This window comes from Xenopus tropicalis, chromosome 2 (genome assembly GCF_000004195.4).
Source record: "Xenopus tropicalis strain Nigerian chromosome 2, UCB_Xtro_10.0, whole genome shotgun sequence".
Lineage (NCBI taxonomy): Eukaryota > Metazoa > Chordata > Amphibia > Anura > Pipidae > Xenopus > Xenopus tropicalis.
Genome location: NC_030678.2, coordinates 144,235,351 through 144,260,185, shown reverse-complemented (window position 1 = coordinate 144,260,185; position 24,835 = coordinate 144,235,351). Strand labels below are relative to the sequence as shown.

General features: G+C 40.7%; 1 protein-coding gene across 4 annotated transcripts in view; it reads right to left on the bottom strand.

Annotated features, from left to right (window-relative positions):
* Positions 1 to 2,293: 2,293 nt before the first annotated feature.
* The window catches only part of hdac7 (histone deacetylase 7), a 189,916-nt gene continuing 167,374 nt past the window's right edge, over positions 2,294 to 24,835 (bottom strand). For all 4 annotated transcript variants that reach the window (XM_004911916.4, XM_004911917.4, XM_002935655.5 and 1 more), the window contains 13 exons: positions 23,657 to 23,790; positions 22,910 to 23,030; positions 21,978 to 22,027; positions 19,744 to 19,851; positions 18,115 to 18,170; positions 17,880 to 17,967; positions 16,013 to 16,132; positions 14,638 to 14,735; positions 9,896 to 10,014; positions 9,620 to 9,753; positions 8,674 to 8,758; positions 7,392 to 7,542; positions 2,294 to 6,722 (listed from right to left, as the gene is read on the bottom strand). In XM_004911916.4, coding sequence (XP_004911973.2) covers positions 6,677 to 6,722; positions 7,392 to 7,542; positions 8,674 to 8,758; positions 9,620 to 9,753; positions 9,896 to 10,014; positions 14,638 to 14,735; positions 16,013 to 16,132; positions 17,880 to 17,967; positions 18,115 to 18,170; positions 19,744 to 19,851; positions 21,978 to 22,027; positions 22,910 to 23,030; positions 23,657 to 23,790 — 1,310 coding nt within the window. In that variant the 3' untranslated portion in view covers positions 2,294 to 6,676. The remainder of the gene's footprint in view (positions 6,723 to 7,391; positions 7,543 to 8,673; positions 8,759 to 9,619; positions 9,754 to 9,895; positions 10,015 to 14,637; positions 14,736 to 16,012; positions 16,133 to 17,879; positions 17,968 to 18,114; positions 18,171 to 19,743; positions 19,852 to 21,977; positions 22,028 to 22,909; positions 23,031 to 23,656; positions 23,791 to 24,835) is intronic.

Below are 24,835 nucleotides of genomic sequence, written 5' to 3'. Positions count from 1 at the left end.
TAACAATATGTCTATTATTAATGCAAATATACACCTATAAATCAGCTGGGAAAAACTGTTTCTGTAGGATCCAGTTATGATTTACAGCGCATGAATATTTTTTTCAAAAGGAAAAATACATATTTTTTGCAGAGAAATTCTTAGAATCAGCTTATTATTACACTGACCCAAGTGTTCTGGCAAACGATATGTAGTAATAGATGAATTTTCCCATGAAAAAAAGGGATTGGCTCCGTGCATCCTTGGGAAATACACTTGGGCTTATTCATGAGGGAATGCCAGGGCTATGCATGCTGATGGGCGCCATACATACAGCGCTTGCTTTGGTACCGCCCACACAACAGGGCCCTCTTTACCTTTTGTATTGATTATTGTAGGTTTATTTTTGTATGTAATATACATAGGTATCCATTTATTGTACAGCACTGTGGAATATATTGCTGCTATAAATACAGGTTAATAATAACGGTTCCAAAACGAGGCATTAAATAGAAACAGTCATTTAGCCGAGAAGGGTCAGCTTAAACCCTCTATCCCAGTGGAACTAACAGCAACCCCATTTTCATCCATGTTGAATTCTGTGTATTGTGCTGTCTGGAGGATAAGCTTTAATGCAGTGATCCCCAACCAGTGGCTTGTAAGCAACATGTCGCTCACCACCCCATTTGATGTTGATCCCAGTGGCCCATTTTTAAATCTTTGGCTTGAAAGAGTTTTGGAAGCACAGAGACACAGTTTTACCCCAAGCATAGTCTCTCGCAAGCCAGCAGTCCACATGGGGCTACCAAATAGCCAATCACAGCCCTTATTTTACATCCTCAGGAAACTTTGCCATGTGTTGAGTGTGGCTTAAGAATAAAAAAATGTTTGGGATCCCTGCTTTGTGTCCTGGATAGATTACTAAAATGTTGTACTGTTGTATAGGGAAGTAGCGAACCTAAAAAAAAAAAGTGCGCAAAATTACGCCAAAAAGCGGGAATATTCGCGAACTTTGCGAACCCCATAGACTTCAATGGGAAGGCGAACTTTAAAACCTAGAAAAGCCATTTCTCGCCAGGAAACTGATTTTAAAGTTGTTTAAAGGGTGCCACGACCTGGACAGGGGCATGCAGGAGGGGGATCAAGGGCAAAAATTTCTCTGAAAAATACTTTGTTCACACAGCGTTGCGTAAAATCGCAAAGGCAGTTGGCAGACCTAGCGGAAATATGCAGCGTTTTTTGCCATTTCTCGCTATTACCACCATGGAAACTGGATTTGCTGAAAAACGCCATGTGTGGCTTGCGCAGCGTTTTTAAGCAAAGAAAAAAACGCAGCAGAAAAACGCCACGCGAACCCAAATTGCGAACATACGCGAAAAGTTCGCGCGAATTAGTTCGCCGGCGAACAGTTCGCTACATCTCTACTGTTGTACACTACCTCCCGCTCAGTTAGCACTTGAAAAGAAGATGGCTAGTATACCACAATGTACCATGACACATGAAGAGGCTGCACACTCATAGTGATGGCCAAGCCTTTTGTTTCTGCTTGCTAATTGGTCTCTACCCAGCAGAGTTCCTTTGTGAGCTTTTCTTCTAGTTTTCATCTTTTGATCCTGACTGTGTGCTGTTCACCTATGAGCTTGGTTATTGGGTCTGTTCATGCCTTCTTCTTGATCTTGACCAGTGATCCCCAACTTGTGGCTCATGAACAAAATGTCACTCACCACCCCCTTAGATGTTGCTCGCAGTGGCCTCAAAGTAGGCACCCTCCTGCAGGGCAGCAGTCCACATGGGACTATCAAATAGCCAATCACAGTCCATATTTGGCATCCCCAAAGAACTTTATCCATGCTTTTGGGGCTCACCAATACATTTTACCTCTGAGTGTTGCCCACAAGTAAGAAAGTTGGGGTTCCCTGATACTGACCCTGATTATCCTCCCTGAAACAATTTAGTAATCTATCCAAGACATATTAAAGCCTGTCCTCCAGACAGCAGCTGTAGTTGAAGTATGTACTACAACCCCCCCCTGCAAACAGGTCTGGAAAGGGTTAAACAATAGGCCCTGACATTCCAAGTACACAGAGGCCCAAACAGCCCCCACCAGCCCAATTAATAGTGACTGTCTATGGCATCTTACAGCAGCCTCTCCGATTGCCAGTCCGGGCCTGGATGCAATTGAATGACCCCTTTTTGCATGCACATATCTAGCCCATACACTGCTCATAGCAACACACAGATTCATATCAAGGAAAAAAAAATATATTTATTGCTGCAATTTCCACTTTTTTTTTTACAAAAAAAAAAAAATACATAAAGGTATATATTTAATGTTTTCTTCTCAACAAAACCGGAGGTCACAATCCCGAGCTATCTGTATTAACAACATAAAAAAGTGGTAAGAATAGGAAATCTTCATTAAAATGCTTTTCCGCATAGAAAACAACATTTCCCCACGAGAGGTACGTATAGATTTTATACAATATAAGAGGAGGAAGCCCTTGGATCACATAAAATAATATCCACCCAGAGAGAATATATACAACTATAGAAATCCCATAACCTTGCCTTTCTCCTGCTTTGGAGTATATGTAGCTGCATTATTATGGAGCTTGGTGACCGGTCGGTGACATTCCCTTTAATAGGCCATAAGTTCAGTCCCCCTCCTGGAGTTGATGACCATATTCATACAATACGCTGGGAAGAATAAGGAGCCAGTGGTTCTTTTATTTTTTAAATCAATCATGTCAGGTGATGAAGCCAGTACGGTTGCACTGTCCTTCCAGTAAGCAGCAACAAACCCATTCCCGCTATTGAAGTTTTATGGGAAATGGCGACACCCTGTGGCAAGAAGAGGCCTAGCAGAGACAGCTCTTAAATGCAGCTAAAACATTATTTTTTTATTTTTTAAGCCCCTTGGATATTGCTGTCATATACAACGGACCAGTGCACATAACACAATTGCATACAAATAATATAATAAAACACATATTTGGAGATCTACTACTTTTACCCAATGGATACAAATACCCACTATCTAATATGCAATAGCCACACTTGTTATTTTTGGGGAATTTCTACTGACATCTCTAGCCCTTAACAGTGGGCTTCTGCAGTTTTTGCCTTCCTTGGCATCAGGCAGACTGAGCTTAAAGGACATGGATATTTTTTTTCAACCTCATTGCAACGTAACTAGTGCAGCTCCCATACATGTTCCAGCAAATCTGTCTTACAACAAGGCCCACTCCTAAATCTTTCCTTCACTCACCCTCCTGTTGCACACTGGCAAAATCTGGGCACCCAAATAATTCTAGGGTAGCTATTTACATTATTACTTATAGGTCTAAACCTTTTTATGTGTTGCACAATGAGGGTTTTCGGTATTTACAAAATAATACAATATCAACAGCAACAAATAAGTGGTCCACAAATGCAGAGCCACCACTGAACCACAATGAGACTAAACCTCAATGTTTGCTTATATTATAGCCTGTAAAATAGTTGCCTTGTGGTCCCACTACCCTCAGCCAATTATCTGGCTGGGAATATGGTGCCATCACCATAAATCCAATATATAGGTTACTTAGAGGTTATATAAATTGATGTAGATCAGCCCCACGCGGGATGAGAGCATCTACTGTCCTCACTTAAAGCTGGAGTGCACAATCAAGAGTTGCAAGTGACAAGAGCTTGAGTGGGTAGAACTAGGAGTAGGCAGAACTACTTGCCTTTCGAGCAGTTATCTAAAGTTAGGGTTGATATCTTTTGTCTGGGACAATACCAGGTGGAAAGGTAAAGGGGCTTGACAGTGGAGTTGTGATGGACTGGACAGATACTGGGCAAGTAGGCAGGGTTACAGAGGTGTCAGGGGGCATAGGGGGAGAGTGGGCAGAAGGAATTTGGGATTACAAATGTACCAGCCTTGGTGGGTATTTTCCCGATTAGTTACTAGGGGGAAATGACGAAGAGGTACAGACCATGCAGCGGGGGGGGGGGGGGGGGGGGTTGAGTAAGTGGAGGGTGGTGGGTCAGCAGTGGTAGTCAGGGTGCAGCAGCAAGTAGTAACATTGGCTAGGCTCAGCTATAACCATATGGCAACTCTTCAATATTCAGTTACTCTCCCTTAAAAATATACAAATTGTGGGTGATGCTGGAGGCAAACAGGAATTATTAATTCTCCTTATGCACCTATAAGGTGAAAAGATCTCTTACAGAAGTTCATAATCTATATATGCAGAGATATAACCTTCAAGTGGAAACAGAATATTTGCATTTTATGGCATTTCTGGCCCTTTAATGCAAGTTCAGAAATGATTATTATCTTTAACCCTTAAAGCTGAGAAAGAATGTGCAATTTTCTAATGACATTCAGGAGTGAAGGGTAAAACCCCTTTATGTGGCAGCGAATTCCACGGGGTTCAAGATTAAACAAGATCCTTTATCTAGACCAGATGTTGGCAAATATGGAAGATAAAACACATTTTTTCTAAGGCTCTATAATTTTGAAAAGGAAAATGCAATGTTGTCATATTCTGACACTTTGATTAGTTATTGAGCTGATAAAATTTGCGACTGCGAATGGGCAAAGGGAAGAGAGAACAGGAGGGGAGCGCAGCCTTGATCCCAGGGGAGGAAAAGATTGTTTTTGATCTGGAGGTCCCTGCGAGCTTGGGATTTAGGCAGCTGTTTGCTTTGATTTACACTTTAGCTCCTCACGCTTTGCAAGTCATCACACCTGACAGGGGTACAATATGTGATGTGGGAGAACTTAAGGGGGTATGCAGTTAGTTTTTCCCCCCAACTGCAATCACTTCAAAGATGTTACTGTGGATTTAGCTGGTGGAAAATCTAGCTGGGGATAAGCAGTACTAAACAAAAGCAGTGGTCAGTTAACACCCTCAAATTAAATGGGGTTCTGTACTTTTATTTAGTGTCCCCAGAATGCACCTGGGTTCCTTACCGTCATGCTGAAGCCCTTATTACTTAAATAGGAGCATCTACTGATCTGTCGTGTTGGGAACATCTACTGTTCTATCATGGGAATGTGCCACAGTAGGGGCAGCGGCTGTATATATATTATATATATACACACACAACCCTAGAAGAAAACTAGTGTGATTACAGCCAAGAAAATTTTTATTTTCCATGGTTTTGCTTATTAACAGGACTGTATGTGCAAAAATAGACAACACTTGTTCTGTAGAAAAGACATAAATCCAAAACCCAGGTTTAAGGCATATGCACCCAACACTTTACAGCCTAAGACTACAGCATGCGAGATTGGCTTTAGCTTTCCCCATTTAAGCCTGCTCATTCTTGGCAGAACAAAGCTCTACCTGGTAAGACTGATTGCCATGATCAGCAAAGGGGGGGCATCCCTTGATTCTGTTATGGAATACAACCACTGCACCAATAGAATTTTTCCTTCAAGATTCTTCAAGGGGAACTAAAATATCCCTAAACAAGGCGTGCAAATATGGAGGGCAGGCTCCTTGTGTAGTGGTTAGATAACAGTCTTTGTCAGGGCCTACACCTAACTACTAAAGGGAGGCTACAGCAATATGGGGGGACACTGATCCTTAATAAAACCTTCAACAGCACATGTGCAGCCTACAGCGATTCCAGGTGTTTCATTAGAAGTGCTGGATCAGCCATAGTCTAATCATTGCACATATACTGTACATATATAAAATCACAGGGGTTGGGTATAACTAACCCAACACCATTAAAAAATAATGGACAGACCAAAACTCAAAAATATTTTCTTCTATGTCAATATTATATGTGCATCACTAACCATTTCAAAAAGCTGCTCCTAAATTCTTGTCCCCGGCCCATATGGAGATTGATAACTTTGATATTACATTTCATCCAGAACAAATCTTAATAAGCATCAATAATACAGCAAAAAAAAGTCAATTTTGTGTACATAGTGATTCTGTATACAGCCTCCTTTAACATTGAAAACGGTTTTTAAATTGTCCCCATATTGTTTTCTTGTGGTTGTGGGGAGTTTCTCCCCATAGTGCAAATGAACAAAACACAATCCGTAAGACTTCGGTATTAGTGGTCACGAGGAGTATATAGGATACAAGGGAGTTCCCAGTGTGCAAGGCACAAACAGTCCAAGCATTTTAAACGGAGTGGTCTGTAGAAGAGGATATCTGCTGGGGTATGGAAGGCAAGGTTTCCGTCTCAATACAGCTCTTTTGGTAGGAGGTCACACCAGTATCTACTGATGTTCTTCAAATGCTATTGGTGATGTAGGATTTCTCGGCTTGGTAATGAGTATTACGCCCTAAAAACATGCTTAACTCGCGGATATCCATCAGATCCTGACATTAAGGAGTCAACTATCACGTGGAGGTTCTTCAAAAGATAGAGCACATTTACTGTCACTTTGGGGCAGGCAATTTTTTAATTGTTGTTTAAAGGTAAATATTGTATATACTGACAATATACATAGTCTTCCATTGTCTGTTTGATAATCCCTCAACCATCAACTTGCCCGAGCAACATCTTGGGTCAAGCAAATTCAACATCTCAGTTCTCTTCAGGTATAGTCACCATCAAGACTTTAATCATGGACTCACACAAATGGGACAGTATCGTTATTTTAAGGAAATAATGACGCAAACTGCCCCATGGTTGCGGGGCTGAAGGGATACAACCAAATCAACACCTATCTTCTTCCCCATCATAAACTCATGGGTTCATCTTCCTCCATTGGCTCTTCCTGAGGCCTGTGGCAGGGGATAACAAATGGTATTTAGTATGTTTGTTACCTACCAAGATAGAAACAAGAAACTTTTCATGGTGTTTATAAATTTGTTGATTTTGCGCCCTCCAGAGGGGATGGACCATAACCTCAGATATTTGCACTTATAGCTTGAACAATGACTGATGTGGGGATATTTGGGGATACAGGGGGTGAAGACATGCCTTTTGAAAGTCTTGCTACTTCTACCCACTGGGGCAGTTTCTGTATATTATAATATGTTTCTGTGCTTTTAACACTGCAACCATATCTGTGATGTGGGATAAAGTGCCTTTTATGTTTTATCTATGAAAAAATCCCCAGACATTAATGCATTGTATCTATTTCACTCACGTACTCACTTCTTTAAATAAAGGTATGGGATCTATTATTTAGATAACCATAGGGAATGGCATTGCTGGTTTTCAGAGCATTCTGGATAACAGGTTTTCATATAACAGCTCCCATACTTTTACCACTACGACAAATAGAAATTAACATCCACCAATACATCATTTAAAGTTGATTATTGCTATTCAGTACAGGGACTGACCAACAAAGAATTATGGCAACCCTTGAGGTAGCTTGGCATTCAGGCTTCTAGCTTCGATCTGCCTCTTGCTAGTTCCTTGAAATTATAGCTACAGTTATTTACCTGTTCCCAGCTACTGCAATAGATCCCCTTCCAACTGACAAGGAGGCTAAAGCTGTCACTGTGTCCACTTCGTCCCGATCATGTTTCTGGGCTTCCAGAAGGGTGTATTGAACCTTGGAAGCAAACTGTTTGACCGATGTCCAGTATTTACCTGCAATAAAGACCCTGTCAGTAAAATATATACAGTACCAACTAGCCTGTGAGCCAAGCTTTAGCAGAATCACTTTGACCAGTTAGGAAACTGGAAGCTGAGACAATGCAAATAGTGTAGAGAAGAAATAATTATTATCCCCCTCCTTTTATTGTGTAGCACTGATATGTTACAGAGCTTGCACATGATTCCTGCATACACACAGTTGCTAGCAGCTAGACAAATCCATATTGGTTGGCACCTTGACTAAAATCTTTTTGTGCATAAGCCTGGTAACAAATACTAATAATATGGGCAGAATGCAATGAATAGTTCAGCTGCGCTCCCTTCTATATGGGATTGCCAATGTCAGCTCGCTGGCTGCTTTAGAAGTACATTTCCAATTATATCCCAACTGGTAGATAATGAGACAAAAATTGCATGGAATCCACCATGTTTTTTGCACTTTGCACCCTGCATCCTGACAAATTCCTGCTGGTCTCTCTGCTCCGCAATGGAGCGCATTCCCCTCATAAATACGGTGCTGCCTGCAGCCACAGAGGAGTCCCACACAATGGCAGTGTAATGGCCGCTGGTGTCAAACAGAACACATTAAATCAAGGCCCTTGCAATAACAGAGCAGTAGGGAACATACAACTGGCTGCATTTCAGTCCCATTTCCAGCACTATGACAGAATATAAGACAACCACAACATCCAGATAAACCGTGCCTCCAGGAGCGACCACTGTGAAGAGTGGGGGGGTGGGGGGGAGTGGTTACATTCTTGTAGGACCCTGCTGTATGCTTTCAGGGAACTATGGCCAAGCTGGCTATCCAAAGCATTTTTTCGAGACAATGCTATAGCTGCTGAGTGCTCATTAGTTTCTGGTATTAATTGAATTGGATCTTGCAACATTTGTGACTGATTTATCTCTCACACACACAGAGCCCTGTGACAAGTTCTTTGAAGTTATGTCTTCCAGACGAGCTGCTGAAGGAACATCCTTCTGTGCTTCCCAGCTGCATGGGTTTGCCACGCATTATCCAACATCATGCGTGGCAGTTCAGCTGATACAGAGGCCTTTGTCTTCCAAAAAGTCATGCCCCACCCTCCCCACACAGCAAACACCCCTAAAATATTGAAGACTTACTTTGGACATGTATGACGGTTTCCAAAGAACACACAGCATTTTGGTTGGGCCTCTGCCTTAACGTCTCTTCAGGGAGGGGATCCAGCTGGAAGAAAAGGGGACATCATTATGGGAACTAAATATAAACACCACATTTTCTCAACTACAAATAGCATTTCAGTATTTCATAAAAAAATGTATAACCTCAAAATTTGGGGTCACAAACGGCTTGCATATTTGCAGAAGAGGAACAAAACATTGACAACCTGGAACCTTTCTATGCTGGAAATTCATTCAGCTGCTGCTGAACTAGAACAGCATAATGTCCAGCGTTAGATGCAAAAACTTTGTAACCAAAAGCCTCTGGTTTCCTGCTGACAATCTCTCCTACATACACCTGGTAAGTCGTTGGTAGAATCTCTGCCACCCCCCCCCCCCCCATCTGAAACTCAGATATTTCTAAGGGTTTCACTTAGGTTGATCATTCCCGTTTACATCAGTCGATAGAACAGGATTGTATATATACTGTATACGTGGCAGAATCTGTAGAATATACCAGTAAAGCTGTTAATTAGCGCATGCCTTGGATAGAATATTCGGGATTCTCCGGTAAGCCACTGTTGGACATAAACTGCTGAATCATATCCATCAAGAAAGCGAGACACACTTGGGGAAAGTAGCAAGTAGGCTCTAATAGTGTTTCTGAGCAGAAAAATGGATGTGGGATTTATCGAATGCTCGCACATTCTAGGTTTACAGTAATAAAAATGCTAATTTTGAAAAGAGTTCACATATTTCTGTGGTTCCCTTATAGAAAGTCCCAAAGAATGCAATGGAGCCATGCCAGGGAACCTGATGCCCAGCAGGTGCTGTTTCATGGCAGGATCATGCCCAGCTAAGCACTGATGAGCTGCAGGTAACATTTTTGTGATGTGCAGTAAGGATATACAATCTGTGGCCCACTTACCTCATTTCCCAGCAGGGCAGAGACACAGGCCTCTGAAGCATCACATATAGATGTGAGATCATGGCCACCCTCCAGAGCAAGCACCACTCGGCCTCCTGCTAAGCTCATAAGCTGCCGTGTCATGTGCCCGAAGCCTAAAGAAAAGAGAGCAAGATGGTGCATAAAGATTCCAGCAACAGCAATGAGTATTAAAAATAAAAAATAAAACGGTCCTTAATATCATTTCCCAAAGCCAGATCTGTTTGCCAGATGTCCTTGGCCATGGCACACACTTACATTTTGCTGTGACTTTATATCCTCCAAGAGGAGCAGGATGCCCTTCAGCTGCATCAAACCCAGCAGAAACCAAGACAACATCTGGAGAGAACTCATGGGCTATTGGCATTACCACCGTCCTGGAAAGAGATGAGAAATTAATCAGGGCTTCTGATTGGTTATTACAGGATTGCAGGCACTGCGCACAGCAATACACTGAACACATTGATAACAGTAAATAGGCACATCCACATTTAGACCTGGGCTATATAAATCTTTCCTTCTGATTTTTCTTTTGAATCGGTATCCATTAATATTGTGCACATTTCCATGGCTGTGAAGAACATAAAGTGTAAATATACCCCATTAATAGTAAGTATAAAGGAAATATAATCCATGAAACATGGAACATTGCTGTTCTTCATACTTGCTTGAAGACATAATACATTAATAGGAAATGCCATATTGCTTGACTGTGGCAGTCCTTGCAGAAAACAACACTTGCCCCCCGCCCCAAGAGCTCAGAGCTCAGTAGCTCTAGTATGAAATATGGCAGCTAAGATATACAGGCATGGAAATGTTCAGTGCAGCCATAGAGTTATATGCCCATGTTCCAAGAGCTTTATAAAAGAATGATGATTACTGTATTAAATGGGTAATATTTGCCTTTTTGTGTCATGTTTTGAATTTGCTGGAGATATATATATATATATATATATGCCTTGCAATCAGGCCAGGAGCAGTTTGCTTTTAAAAACAAAAAGTTTCTCGGAGGAAACAGCAAATTCAGTTTTTCAGAAATGTTTTTTAGGAACGTTGGAGAAAACTCTTATTTAGGAGTGGCCTGAGCTGTGATCCAACTATATTTAACAACAAACAGTGGGTATCCAAATATGACTTACTGTGTCAATAGAGAGTCCTTTCTCTCTCTATTACCATTTATACAAATGCTAAGAGCTGGGGGCATGGATCTGGAACAGTACTATCTGCTCAGAACAAAGCTATAGAATACGAGTATCCTAATTTCACAGAGGTGCTATAGGATATCTGAGCCCTCTTGTGGCTCATATAACTATAAGCCATTGTAGTAATACCCACTGTACCACCCTAAGAGTAAGACTACAGCCATGGAACCAGTATGACAGAATGTAAGGCCCTACTTATAAGTGAGGTTTAGAACATTTCATTATAGAGTACCATTATGATTCATAATACAAAGGAATATATACCATTAAACCATGGCAGAATATTTTTCACTGGTGGCACATATAATACTGGATATCGCTACCCTATCCCTTTATTTCCGAGCTGCTGCTCTGCTTTCCCTTGTGCTAAAAACCAATGCACAGATGCCACAATTAGGGATTACTGTGTGAACTTTTAAATACAGTTCAACATTTAAATACTGCCAACATGTTATGCAGCAATTTAGAGAGGTTTGTGGTCACTTAAGTCAGTTCTGCCCACAGGAGCTTACAATCTAAAGTTCCTAACCTGCACAGAAAGAAATAGCTCTATGATAGTTCAATGCACAAATCACTGGCGTTTCCACAGCATCTCCCTTTCTTCTCCCATTCGTTCGTCTGGGCATACCTATTGCCCATAGACCCACCACTGATGCCTGGCCCACAGAGCTAACACTCTCACTGCCCATAATGGCACGGCATGAGGAAACGGGGATCCTGAGCAAAGCCGTAAGCGGAATCATGCTTTCTTTGTGCAGTAAACCTATTTATAGAAACCCTTTCATGTCAATCTAATCCAGATGTGCAATACTGGGAAAGGGGGAATGGGCTCCTACGTGGAAGAGAAGTATAACACTGCAGCGGCCACATGTAAATTCCACTTAACCCCTTGTAGCCAGCCATGTGATGCTGCGCCTGATCTCTGGGGGGAATTTATAGCACTGACTGGCTGAGAATCAACCCAGAACAAACACAAGGGCAACTGGGTAATTAGTGAGGATGTACAGTGCATGGATGAATACCACTGAATACTACTGATCACCTGCCGCGTGCAATAAATTCAGCCCCGGGGGGCAACAAGGACACTGCATTAGTGCTGGGGTATGGGGTTTAACAGTTCATGGATATGATAAGTAAAGGATAAAAAAAAACCAGAGCAGAGTATGATGTCATTGCATTTACATTTATATATAATAGGATCTGCCATATTGTTTGCCTCTGCTCTCCCCTCCTTATGATTGTTCTGCAGAACCCAATTTATACCAGACACTGCTCCATTGCCTCCCCTTGCTGCATGAATAATGTGGCACCTGTGTAGGTATCACAGCAGCATTTGTGGTATTGCCAATTGTAGCATCTGGGAAAATAATTCTGGCTATAGAATGTCAAGCACTGTAGAAATACATGGGACCTGTAGAAGAATAGCTTCTGGGAAGGCACTGGTACCATAACTACATGGTGCTGGGCCACCCCACAAAGAAAGAGTAGAATCTTTGCACCCCATCCCCGTCTGCTCATTCTCAGGTGGGAAAGCACCTGCTGAGGGGGATGGCTTAGGTCAGCGTTTGTCTACACAGAGCACATTTAATATAGAAACACTACAATGTTTATTTGAAAAGGACCTCCATTTACAGGAGATAATCCCAACAAATTAATTTGCTAAAATGGTAATCTAATTATGAGCTCTATTAGCTGCTAATGTTGCTGCTTCTGCTTCCGAAATGTCCTGGTATCTGTTTTCACTATATTTAGGCAGGTTATTATATTTAGAGATCAGGCAGTTTCCTGAACTTTAGGTAAATATGCTTTATGGCAGTAACATGAGATGGAAAATAAACAATGTATTCTGTACTCTCTCTCCAGAAATAAGCAAATTACACCCCTGGCCGTGTAAACTTCATCTCTAATCAAAGTGTACTTATTGGAAATTGAGCAATAGGTGCTAGGAAAATATGCCAGGCCCCTTTCCTATTGTAGCGTCACTTCTCTGCATGGCTAACCACAAATCTGGCTCACATCCTTTTTATTATGAAACAGGTACAGGCTTCACTCAAACACCCTTTCCTCTGTGGCCATGGTAGGCTTGCATTTCCCACAGGGCTAATTATATCTCTGCAGTATAGCCAACTGAATTCATCTCCGTCCTATATACATCTGCTCATTATACCTGTGCTTGTGTGCTTGGTTTTCATGCAATGTAGGACAAAAGTTACTTTTTTTGGCATCTTGCTGCCTGTACGAGATTAGTGGGAAGGCAGCATTACATGAGCAAGAGGACTTTAAGTGTACTTGTTTTCCTGGGTGCAGCCATTTAAACTGCAGAGGCCAGTGGGTTAAGAAGGGAATGCACACTTTAAGGGTAATACGTGCAGTGCTTAGAAATAGTTGCAGTGCAAAGAAATCTCCTTTGCTCTGTAGAAATGGATGACTTTTGTTTTTCCTGGCTATCTGCCAGAGGCTCTATGTGTCATAATGCACATAAATGATAATTACTCTAATAAATGCAATATTCCTGAAATTTAGGACTCCTCGGCCGTCTGACGTGGGAATAGAGTGAATCAATGGCAAAGCTTGAGTCCTATCTATAAGGTATATTGTGTTTCCATTATACTGGAAATAGTAAAAAATGCAGCGTATAAACAAGCATATTATACAGCAGATTGTGGCTCCACAACTCTTGCTGCGGTTCAGCAATCAACCATAGGATGCAGGTCCCTACCATAGCAGTAACGGTAACTATGCAATATGTGCAGGAACATTACTGCTCAGCTACAGCTAGCTAATGCAGTAAACACCAGATAAAACATCAGCAACACAGCTTAGAAGGAGAGACTCAAGACAAGTTTCAGCAGCAGAGACAAAGACAGAAAGACAGAGCAGAGAGGTGCTGAGAGTGAAGAGTGGTGTCACTAAATGGTAATCAGACTCTCTTTGGATTATGGGATAATGGGCTGCATGCCACTCCAGCAGCAAACGGGTTAACTTGAGGACAATCGTCATTAGTATGTCCATGCAAAAACACAAAGTCAACTTCTAAATAACAGAAAAGCCAAAATGGTTGTGATTATATTATGTACAATATTGTAAACGTCACAGATATATTCAATTAATTCCTAACTTTCAGTATGATGTTAGGCTCCCATATGCCATGTCTGCCAAAGGAAACACTGACCGTTCCATCTTTGGTTTCTGATGTATGAATATCCCCTGCTGTACAACACAGTGGTCCGGCTGTTCACATATTCATGAACACGTTTGTGCATTGCATGCTGTTTTTTAGCATGCAATGGTCTCTTTCCCTCCCATGCTCCCAAAATATATCTGTGACAGTTTTAATATTTTTTTTTTTTACACATGTATTTTAGCAATTGTATTGCTTATACACAGAGATAAAAGATTCTTTCCTTTAGTCCATCCCACTGAGGATACATAGGGTGTGCAGTGTTATGGTGCAGCACCAGATACAAGCTGGTTTAATAGTATGTTTATTGGGAAACATTTATTCTCAAGGGGTATGTAGTGCCTAGAACGTGTAAAAATGGACAACCTGAAATTGTGGTGGGGAACAAGGCTGCATTGATGTTGCCTAGGAATACCTGTACTGTGGACACACAGAGGGATTCAGTCCCCAGCTCTTCTCATCCGGCACTTTCCAAGAGCACTAAAATGCGCTAAAAGTTCAGAAAAGACAGAAACGAAAAGGAGTGAAAAGTGGGAGCAGAAAAGAGGAAGTGTGAAATCTGGAAAAAGGAAGCAGGAAGGACAGTAGGAGGGACGGACAGCAACATGAAGGCTTACCGAAAGGCTGTCAGGTATTCCACGTCCCCCATTGGGGGATCCAAACCACCCGTCCATGCAACATTGACATTAAAGCCTTCGCCATTGCCTGCACCAACCTAAAACAAAAAACAGTCATATCTTTAATGTATCCTTCCCTTGCAAATTACCCCATAATAACATTTGCAAGAGTTTAAAATGGGTGAGATTTTCACCAACGAAAGGCCAGAAGATACTGACCAATTCAAGGGCCAAATCTCTGCTAAGAAAAGAGCAATTGGATACAAGGTCACTGTGTCTGATAAAGTCAATTTCACTGGCCAGGGGACCAAATGTTCCAACTGTACTGGGAAACATTGCTCCTGCATATTTTCTCCCTGTGTATTGCATTTCCTGCAATTACATCCACTATCTATTACAAGAGCATTTATTATCAAAGGCCCTCATCTCCTACAACTGCATCCATTATGATCTGCTCTAATCTCCCCAAGCTGCCTCCATTATTACAAGCCCTTCTGATTTGTGCAAGAACTCCCATTTGCACCTGATGGAAGGACTAGTAAATTTGTACTCTGAACGGAACAGGTTCCTGCACAATGGTCCTCTCTGTTTTATATTGGTTTAGGTCGATATAGGGAGATGCTAGCAGTTAAGATCAGCAGCATTTTGGGGGTCTGTAGTTTGAACTTGGCTTTTGCATAGGTTTCATCCATAAAAGCTACATTACTTTCTTTCTACTGTAACTGCAGAGCTTAACAAGTATAAGTGAAACTTCAGTAAATAAAAAAAAAAAACAAAACACCCTCTCATTCTAAGTGAAGGGTTACATCGAGATCAAAACTCCCCATCGTATACAAGGTAATTGGTTTGGGAGATATGCAGTTTGATTTTGGCTTCTCGTGTAGTTAAAGTGTTAACAGCCCTAGAGATAAAAGTTCTCTCTGTAGGCATAAAATGATGAAATTCAAGCATTCTGTCCATCATTTTTATAACATTGGTTTCAAAGGAGTTATTTTGAGCAGGAACGCATATTTCCCCATCTGTTCTGCATCTTCCCTCCCTTTTTCTCACTAAATCCTTTGTTCCTCAGAATATCAAAGTGATGATGATAAAGTGTTTACAATGCAAAATCCTCTTAGCCCTTCACCCCCCAGAGTACCTTCTGTTGTAGAACTTGCACATGATCTGGAATGTCAGTTCTAGATTCTTTTATAGCATTTTAATGGTGTCATATGTCTGCTATTAGAGGAAGAACGTACAGCCTTTGGTTTACTATGAAACTATGCATCACTACTGTGTGACAGGGGGGCTCATGTCACCGCGCTGCCATGGAATGTAACACTTCTACAATGTAACAGACTCAAAATATCAGCAGATCTGGTAATTCTTCAGTCACCTCATCAGCTGCTCCACTGCCCGGGAAAAAGTTGCCATCATCATGTCGATGCAATGAGATATACAGCACGTTGGGGTCTGTGTAAAATACTCGTTGTGTCCCGTTTCCATGGTGTACATCCTGAGGGAAAAGAGGGCATTGGTTCATAAAACACAAGGATGGAATATGTTTCAAAACTTAAGGTCCCCAACTTCTACAGTGAATAGTGGAAACCACAAGTTAGAGGTTCAAAACCACTCTTCCACCAGATATCCACCAGGCCAAACCATAAATGATTTAGCCAAACCACAAAGGAGCATAAATATGAGAAGGAATTACAAGCCATTAAAGAAACCTGTCGATGTCATGAAGACGCTTTTCAGATGACATGCCAGCCCTCCAGCTGTGTGGAAACCTCAGGCTTGAACATATTGTGATATGAAGGTTATGCCATTAAAAGAACAGCCTACATGGCCATTAGCCCTACACCAGCAGGGTTGACTTGACTCCAGTGTATTAAAACTCAAGGTAATTAGGCCATAGCACTCGATTCAATTAAATATGAAACTATGGCAATAGGGAAACCGTCCTGGAATTAACAGAGCAACTGCTGAAAACCAAAGTCTTCGGCAGCTCCAACCCAAATGAACCACATCTCACTCACTACGGATCCACAGCTTTATCCCACCACAACCACAGATCCAAAACACAACATCAAAAGTCCAAACTCTTGCAATTTTGCCTCCCAATATATGCACCACAAAAACAACAGCGCTTCATTCCCATGACCAGGGGGGAAACTGCAAGTGGAACCACACTTCATTTCCACACCCAGGGTGAAACTACTTAGGGTTTAGTAAATTACATGCCACACAGACAAACCCATTACTTTAAGGCACTAGTAACAGAAAACCACAATGCACTGCACCAGTGCCAAGGCTTCAGAAAAATGTGATATTCTTCCAAAGGAAAACTAAACCACACAATAAATATTTTTGATTCGGGTTTGATTTGATTCAGGTTTGATATAGATTCCTTTAAACCTGCCACATTAAGAACAGCAATCACAATAACAGGTCATAAGACAAACTATGTTTTGTATAGTTCTATGGGCACAATTTGCCCAGGTCTAGTAGACTCATAGCAACAAGTAGCATTCTTGCTACACTGAACAAAGTTAACTGCTGGCTGAGTAATATTGCTTATTGTACTTACACTTTTTGGCCATAATTTTATTTGAACCCTGTTATCAAAGGAAAATACTATGATTAACCCTCTTAATACACTTTTAATGCTGAAACAGTAATACTCACTAGACTCTTTAGACCTTTAAATCAGGGGTTCCCCAATTTTTTTTTACCTGTAAGTCACATTCAAATGTAAAAAGAATTGAAGGGCAAAACATTGACCCTGTGGAATAATAGCCTACAGGAGGTTCTGTTTGGCAGCTAAAGTTTGCCTTCAAGTCAATAAAAGAATAAGCGCCAGTTCTGATGCCACTGGGAGCAACACCCCAATGGTTGGTGAGCAACATGTTGTTTGCAAACCACTGCTTTAGATTATTGGTTTAGAGCGGATACCCTTTGTATAACTTAATGTAAAACTGCCCAGAGTACTCTACAGCCATATAATATTCAGGCCAGATCTCACCTAGGCCGAACAGCAGGGGGCACTTAATTTACACATTCATCATATTAGCAGTAACAAATACTTTAAGTAAGTTATTAGAAGAGCATTCATTAAGTTACATGGTGGAGTGTATGTCCCATTAAAAACTACTGCTGATTAATGATTGGTTTTAGGGAAACATGAACCACTTTTAGTACATTTATATTTTATTTTGGCAGCCTTCATACAAAGACAAGGTTCTATCACTTACTGCACTTACCCAGTCTACAATGAGGATCTTTCTTACATCACGTCTTAGTTGCAGTTGTTTTGCTGCAATGGCCACTGAGTTAAAGAAGCAGAAGCCCCTGCAGAAAAAAAAGTCCATTTATCAGTATACGCTTCCCTGCCTGTCATATTGTGCAATGATCAGCTTCATGTACAAAATAATAAACTTGTGGAAGGACCACACATTCATCTGTTCATCTGAATGTAACATAAAACACTTTTCTTACATGGCTGTTGAGGGGTCTGCATGATGTCCTGGGGGTCTGACTAATGCAAAGCCGTTCTGCAAAAGCAAAGAATAAGAGTTATTAAAAATAAATCTATTCCCTGACACTAACAGGCGGATTTAAAAAAAAAAAAAAAAATAATAATTTCTAAATCTCAACCCTTTACATCTTGTTATACCTTATGGCAGTGATCCCCAACCAGTGGCTCGGGGGCAACATGTTGCTCCCCAACCCCTTGGATGTTGCTCTCAGTGCCCCCAAACCAGGGAGTTATTTTTGAATTCCTGACTTGGGGGCAAGTTTTGGTTGGATAAAAACAAGATTTATTACCAAATAAAGCCCCCTGTAAGCTGATAGGGTGCATAGAGGCTCCCTAATAGCCAATCACAGCCTTTATTTGGCTCCTCCATTAACTTTTATGGTGCTTGTGTTGCTCTCCAAGTCTTTTTACATTTGACTGTGGCTCACGAGTAAGAAAGGTTGGGGACCCCTGCCTTATGGTATAAAAAAAAACTGCAGGACAACTTGCCCTTGGTAAAGACAATTCTTACATAAGCTTTTCAACTCCTTATGACCTTGGGCAATCACTGTAATAAATTCTGCCCTTATGTACTCATAAAAGACTGTAAGCTCTATGGGACAGAACTCATTGGGGGGAATTCACAAAAGTGATAATATTGAGACAAAATAAAAGTTGAGATAGATTTGCCGGATTTTCCACCTAATTCACAAACATCCATCTCCACTTTTGTGAATTTGTCTTTTAAACAGACAGTTTTCAGATTTTGTCTGTTTACCAACATTTTTTTATGAATTTGCCTTTAGCTCTTAGTAAATCTGTCGGTGCCATCAAACCCAGTGCCACAGCTACAGGACTCTTGGGGTAAGGATTTTGTAAAGGTCTAAATAACTTCTCCTCTAGGGAGGCTTTACTTTTCCTTTTAATAATAAATATATATTCAATATATTCACTGCCTCATTCATTAAGCTAAAATTAATTAAAAAATGTGAGGCAAAAACATTTTATATATATATATAAGATATAAATTAAACTTGATCAGTGTTTTACTTGTTTATAAAATGTTAATGAGGCTATTTGCACCTATTGTTCTAGGGTTAGACAGAAACTTGCCCCCTAACAATAAGCTGCATATCCACATTAATATGTTAATGATCCCCCAATGGGGCCCCTACCAGAGGTGTGAAATGGAGACTGGGTGAAACAAAACAGAAGAGCTTAGAATTGAACACTGAGCTTTACTCCATTTTGAAAATGTCGGGAAAAAATGTCGTTAAAGCATCGAATAAATGTCGACAAATTCACAAAAGTGTCTGTAAACTGTCTTTCTTTCACCAAAAACTGAAAAGTGGTGGTTGAGTCGGAATTTAGGCGGATTTCGGTTTGTGAATCTGGAGAAAGTTTTTCCACCACTTTTACTCCAAAAAAATAATTGTACAGTGCTGCGGAATATGTTGGCGCTTTATAAATTAATGTTAATAATAATAATAAAAAAGGGATATATATCATTGTGTCTTTAATAGAAATCGCTGTACAAGATGAGTATACAAAACCTATAATAATGTAGCTAATAAAACAGGTAACATATTGCTAGGACAAGAGTTTCTTACCTTCAGCTCTCGGCTGGCAACTTTAAATGCCAGGTCAATGACACTGCCTGCTGCCCAGCGGGCTGCATTAGAGGAGTGGAGTTCATTCCAGATGGTGTCACTGTCCACCTGTGAGGGGAATCATAAGTGGATGAGAGGTTGGTGCTTCTAAATATTATATATATTATATATTATAGTATGTACAACATAAGTAGCATTTAGACCTTTTTTAGTAACCCACAACATCCAAATGGACATTTTTTGCTCCCTTGCCTAGTGGTACATAATATAATAATTAGAATACCACTTCTAGGTATATAAATATAAAACAACACAGGACATAATTATTATTATGTCATTTCAGATCTACCCTGGGTGTCACTGAGTAACATCTACATGTATCTGTTAATAGGCATGTATCTTCTGTAGGTCATTACAAGAACCCGAGGGAGTTTAATACATCTGGCAGAGGAATCCTCGGATGTCTAAGTGTATTAGCAGGCTCGCGAGCACAAGCTCAGAACTTTAATGTGCATATGTATAAAACACTTAATGATTTTGGGTGAGGCTAAAGCCCAAAAGCCTATGCCTGCTTGTGCCTCTGATCTCAATTATGGTTTGTTTTTAAGAATAAACGCACTGGAAAGGAATTTATTTTATCTTTTTTTCTCCTTTTTCTTCTTCTTCTTTCATTTCCCGTGAAACATCTTGTTTTCATCAGAATCGCGTCAGCGCCAGGGAAATAACAAAGGAGACACGGAAAAACCTGGGGGATTCTGGGATAATCAAACCCATGTGTGAGGCCTTAACTCAATCATCCCCTGAGGTTTAGATTGCCTGACATACTGCTCAAGTTGGGTGAATCAGGGTAGAGCCACACTGCAGTAGAGAGGGACTAACGCCTGTGGCACATTGGGTGGATTTTGGGCATTTTGCCTTATGTGTCTTTCTGCAAAGTGCCTGCATGCTTGAGATTACCTGGGCATTGGGGAAGTGCTGGATCTTTTAGGCAATTATGAGAAAGTATCCCAGTACAAAGCTTTATATAAGAAAATAACTTTGTGGTGCCTTATTTATACCCAAGTGCTTGGCAGGGCATCAACCAGAAAACCTAGAAAAAACTAGAGCCCTGCACACAGTTTCAGCGGAAGGCTATTCAACCCAAGAGGCACAGAGGGGAAAGAAAACCTAGATATATTTTTCCAAGAGGCTGTACCTCCCTCTGTAAGGGTTATTCTCCTCAATGTTATCCTGTTCTTGTCACACTCTGTGGCTGTTAATTGGCTTAAATACCCTCCATGCTAAATAGTGTGTACAGCTCTCTATATATCTCCTCTTACTTTCCTAATCAAGATAATAGGAAGAGAAAGTGTGATTTGGGGAGCCCTGTGTGCCATAGTCTTAAAGGGGGATAAACATGTAAATGCCTACTGTGTAGGCTTGTGAGTGTGTCTGAGGTACCTCTTTTCTGAGAAGGGGTTTTAATTATGGGATAGTGTATATAACTGGGCAAGTGGTACCAGGGAAGAATCTGCAACTGTGTCATGGTGTGTAGAATAAAGCAAGGGATGATGGTTTCAGTAACATTCAAACAGCTGTTACAGAACAACAGCTCTTAGCATCCATGACAGCTATTAGTTATTAATTGCTAAAAATTAAAATCAGGGCCATATTTTTTAAGTTGTCACCTGAGGGTCCATGCCTAGGGCAGAAGACTATATATCAAAACCAAACATTTTTTCTCAAAAAAGGGTTCTACACCCCTTAAGCTACTGTGATACTTAATGCAAAATCGAGTAGTAGAGTTAAGGGGGGATTGTGGTTACCCTTTCCAATCTGATCAACTCATGAGCAATAATCCAATGCACACATACAGACAGGGACAGGTGAGTGACGAAGTGCCTAGGGCACTGCCAGATGGAACAGCTAGAGAGGGGAAGGTTAGATTTTAAATACAAAGCTGAGCATTTGATTAAAAAAATGAGAATAGCGAAGACCAGGCGTAACACTGAGCTGGCAGGTCTGTGCATGCTTTTTTAAAAGTAAGGTGGAAAGCTGTCCCTTGTGGGCAAGAGCAGGGTGATACATTAGTGTGTGCCTTAGTATGTACCCTTGTGGGTAGCAAGGAGAGCTGGACTTATTCCTGTTTGTAGTAGCAAGAGAAACTACTCCTGTGATGTCAGTCAGTGTGCAGTATCCTGGTCTCCTGGTAACAATTCATATGTAATTACCTAAAAATGTTTGTGTCTACTTACCCCAAGCCCTCCACATGGCAGCATTACAAACATCCTCTGGGACAGAATTCCTGAAAAATAAACCCAACTTTGGTCAACTTCGAAAAGTATATAAAAGAACAATGTCATCAGCCAAAAACAGGAAAAATATTACATATATATATATATATATATATATATACATATATACACACACACATATACACACACACACGGGTATTCTGTAATACGCACTCTGTGGAAGATTTCTGAAAGTATTAAAAAGCAAACAAACAAAAAGATGCCAAACATAACCACTTTAACACCAAGGCAGGTTGTGTAAATTATGCCTATTTATAAAGAGCTGTACAATGTGGTAGTATGTTTTTTAATGTACAAAGGTATAAGTTATATCAGTGGTGTCATAACAAATCCCTTGTGTCTGGGAGTAGAAGGGGTGGTGGTTCAACAGACATCTTGTTGTCTTTTAAAAACAAATTCTGTACTTCCAAGTATTAAAATGCTATATTTCATTTAGTAAATGCCCTGCAAACTGTTGTGCTGTTGTGTGTCTCCATCCTGAGTTCCCAATTATAACCCTCTACAAGCTAGCAGCCCCCGAGCAACAAATCCCGGTATCCTTACTAGTTATTAGCAGCTGTAGGCAGCAAGTGCTGCAATATTAAATCAAAGGCAGGCCTATATTGCCCCCTAGTGGCAGTCCAACACACAGACCCTATTCTGCAGTTCCAACAGGCTGCATATAATTAATGCATGAAAGCTCTACACACCCTGGAAGAGATTTTCATTACATATGTAGCCAGGAGAATTATTGTTTTGCTCTATTGTTGCATAAAGAAGAGGGCAAGACGGTACCAGTGGCCAAACACAAGAAAGCTTTACAACTGACAAGACATTACAAACAACAAACACTGCTGTAGAGGCACGCTTGTTGGTAAGAGAGCGAACAGTACCTGCAAGCTTGCGGTTATCCAGTTTGAGTCTGTTGAGGGGATTAGTTCCATAGAGCAGGACATGGGTCTCTGTGTGCACAGACTGCAGCTCCTCTAATGTAGCCTTCCTTCCCCGGATGCACTGAGGCACAGAGATAGGAACATGGATTATGAAACATGGATGTAGGATGTTACAGAGAATCCCATTAGTAATTACATTCCAATGCTGGGTATTCAACCCTCTAAAACTTTCCAGCACTTAACAAACCCATCAAGCCCCAGAGATATACATATTTACAGCATGTACACATTTAGGGGGACATATGCAATAAGGCTCAATCACAACACTTGCAGTTATTCTCTGCTAATATCTCTGATGGTTTATCCCTCCTGATGCTGCTCTGCTCAGTGCCATTGCCCCACATTACAGTGATGATAGAAATGAGCAGGAAACATGCAACACTTCCTGCAGTAAATTAGACTTTTGCTGTTCAGTCCAGGGTGCTTCTGTTACACAATCCTGCATTTTTATATATTTAAGTTATATGGGTGAGTTATAGGTTTTGTTTAATTGTTAAGAAGCTGGAGCACTGATCAGAGCTGGATTTGCTCAGTAGGCAGTAGCAGTGAGATTCCAACCAATTTCTGCTATGTTCCTAGAGTGCTTTAATATGGTGGAAAAATAGCCAGAATGCTTATTAATGTTAAAATAATTACCCCTGGCACGTTATTTTAGCTAGGCATGACACTTCTGCCATCCACACTTACTTCACAATTATTGCGTAATCCTCTCTCTTGTAAGCGGGACCAGATGCTCTGGATTCTCCCAGCATGCTCTGGATGATTGCTGTTGTCCCCACAAGTACACTGGTGTTTCAGCATTACTGAGTCATACACAATTCCTATACGTTAACAAAAAAAAGAAAAAAAGATTATTGTATTGAGAGGGCAGAAAAGGTATGATCACTTTTAAGTGACCTAGTAGTTAATAGCCTTAACCTAATGAAGTCCTAGCAACAATATATTACTTATTATTCCAAACCTACGAGCTGTACAACAAAAGATTTATGACCCTGTTATTATTATATCTCCTTTTGTCCTTTAAAAATATGCAGGCGAGTCCTTGTAGGGATTTCCAACTGATTTATATCTAGCAGAATAGCAGAAGTCTCTAGTGTGACAAAAAGAGGGAAAAGGAATTCCTTGACCCATGGGATTGTGCAGTGCAGCTGTGTAAGCCTCACGCTTGCGGTTATCAAGGTGCAGGCTATGTATGTGTGTATGTATGTATAACTTTATTTATAAAACGCTACAAGGATACACAGTGCTGTACAATCTTACAGTATATACAATTAAACACAGGGAGGTCAAGTGTCATAATAAACACAATAAATAAGTATAAATACAGAGAGATTAAGTGCCATGTGGTATGAGTAGGAAGGATATCTGTGCCACACTGCTACTCCTAGTACCTAAATGAAAGCAGGAGGCCTTCTCATTAAGACATTCCTAGTGTAATATGAATATTTGCAAATTAACTGGTGGCTGTGGCTATAGGCACTGGCTTCACAATAGTATTCAATTGCTGGAGCGGTGATGATCAGAAGAGTATGTCACTTCTGTGCATGTGGGTACAGTTGTAGATATAAAGTATTAAAACTACAGCCACCCTATATCTGATGAGGCTGCACGTGCCTGATTATACAATGACATACATATCAATGCATATTAATATACATATACAACTACTGTTATATTTGCTCTACGGCGAGACTGCTCAGAAGCTGGAATATGCCTGAACTTGCTATTAATCTGTTTATTGCCCCCATCCAGCGTCCATTTAGCCCACTTGAGGAATAAAATGGGAATTGAAAAGAATTGGTTCATCTTTATGTTAACTTCTAGTATGTTATACACAAAAAATGACTTTTTGTGCATTGGGTTTTT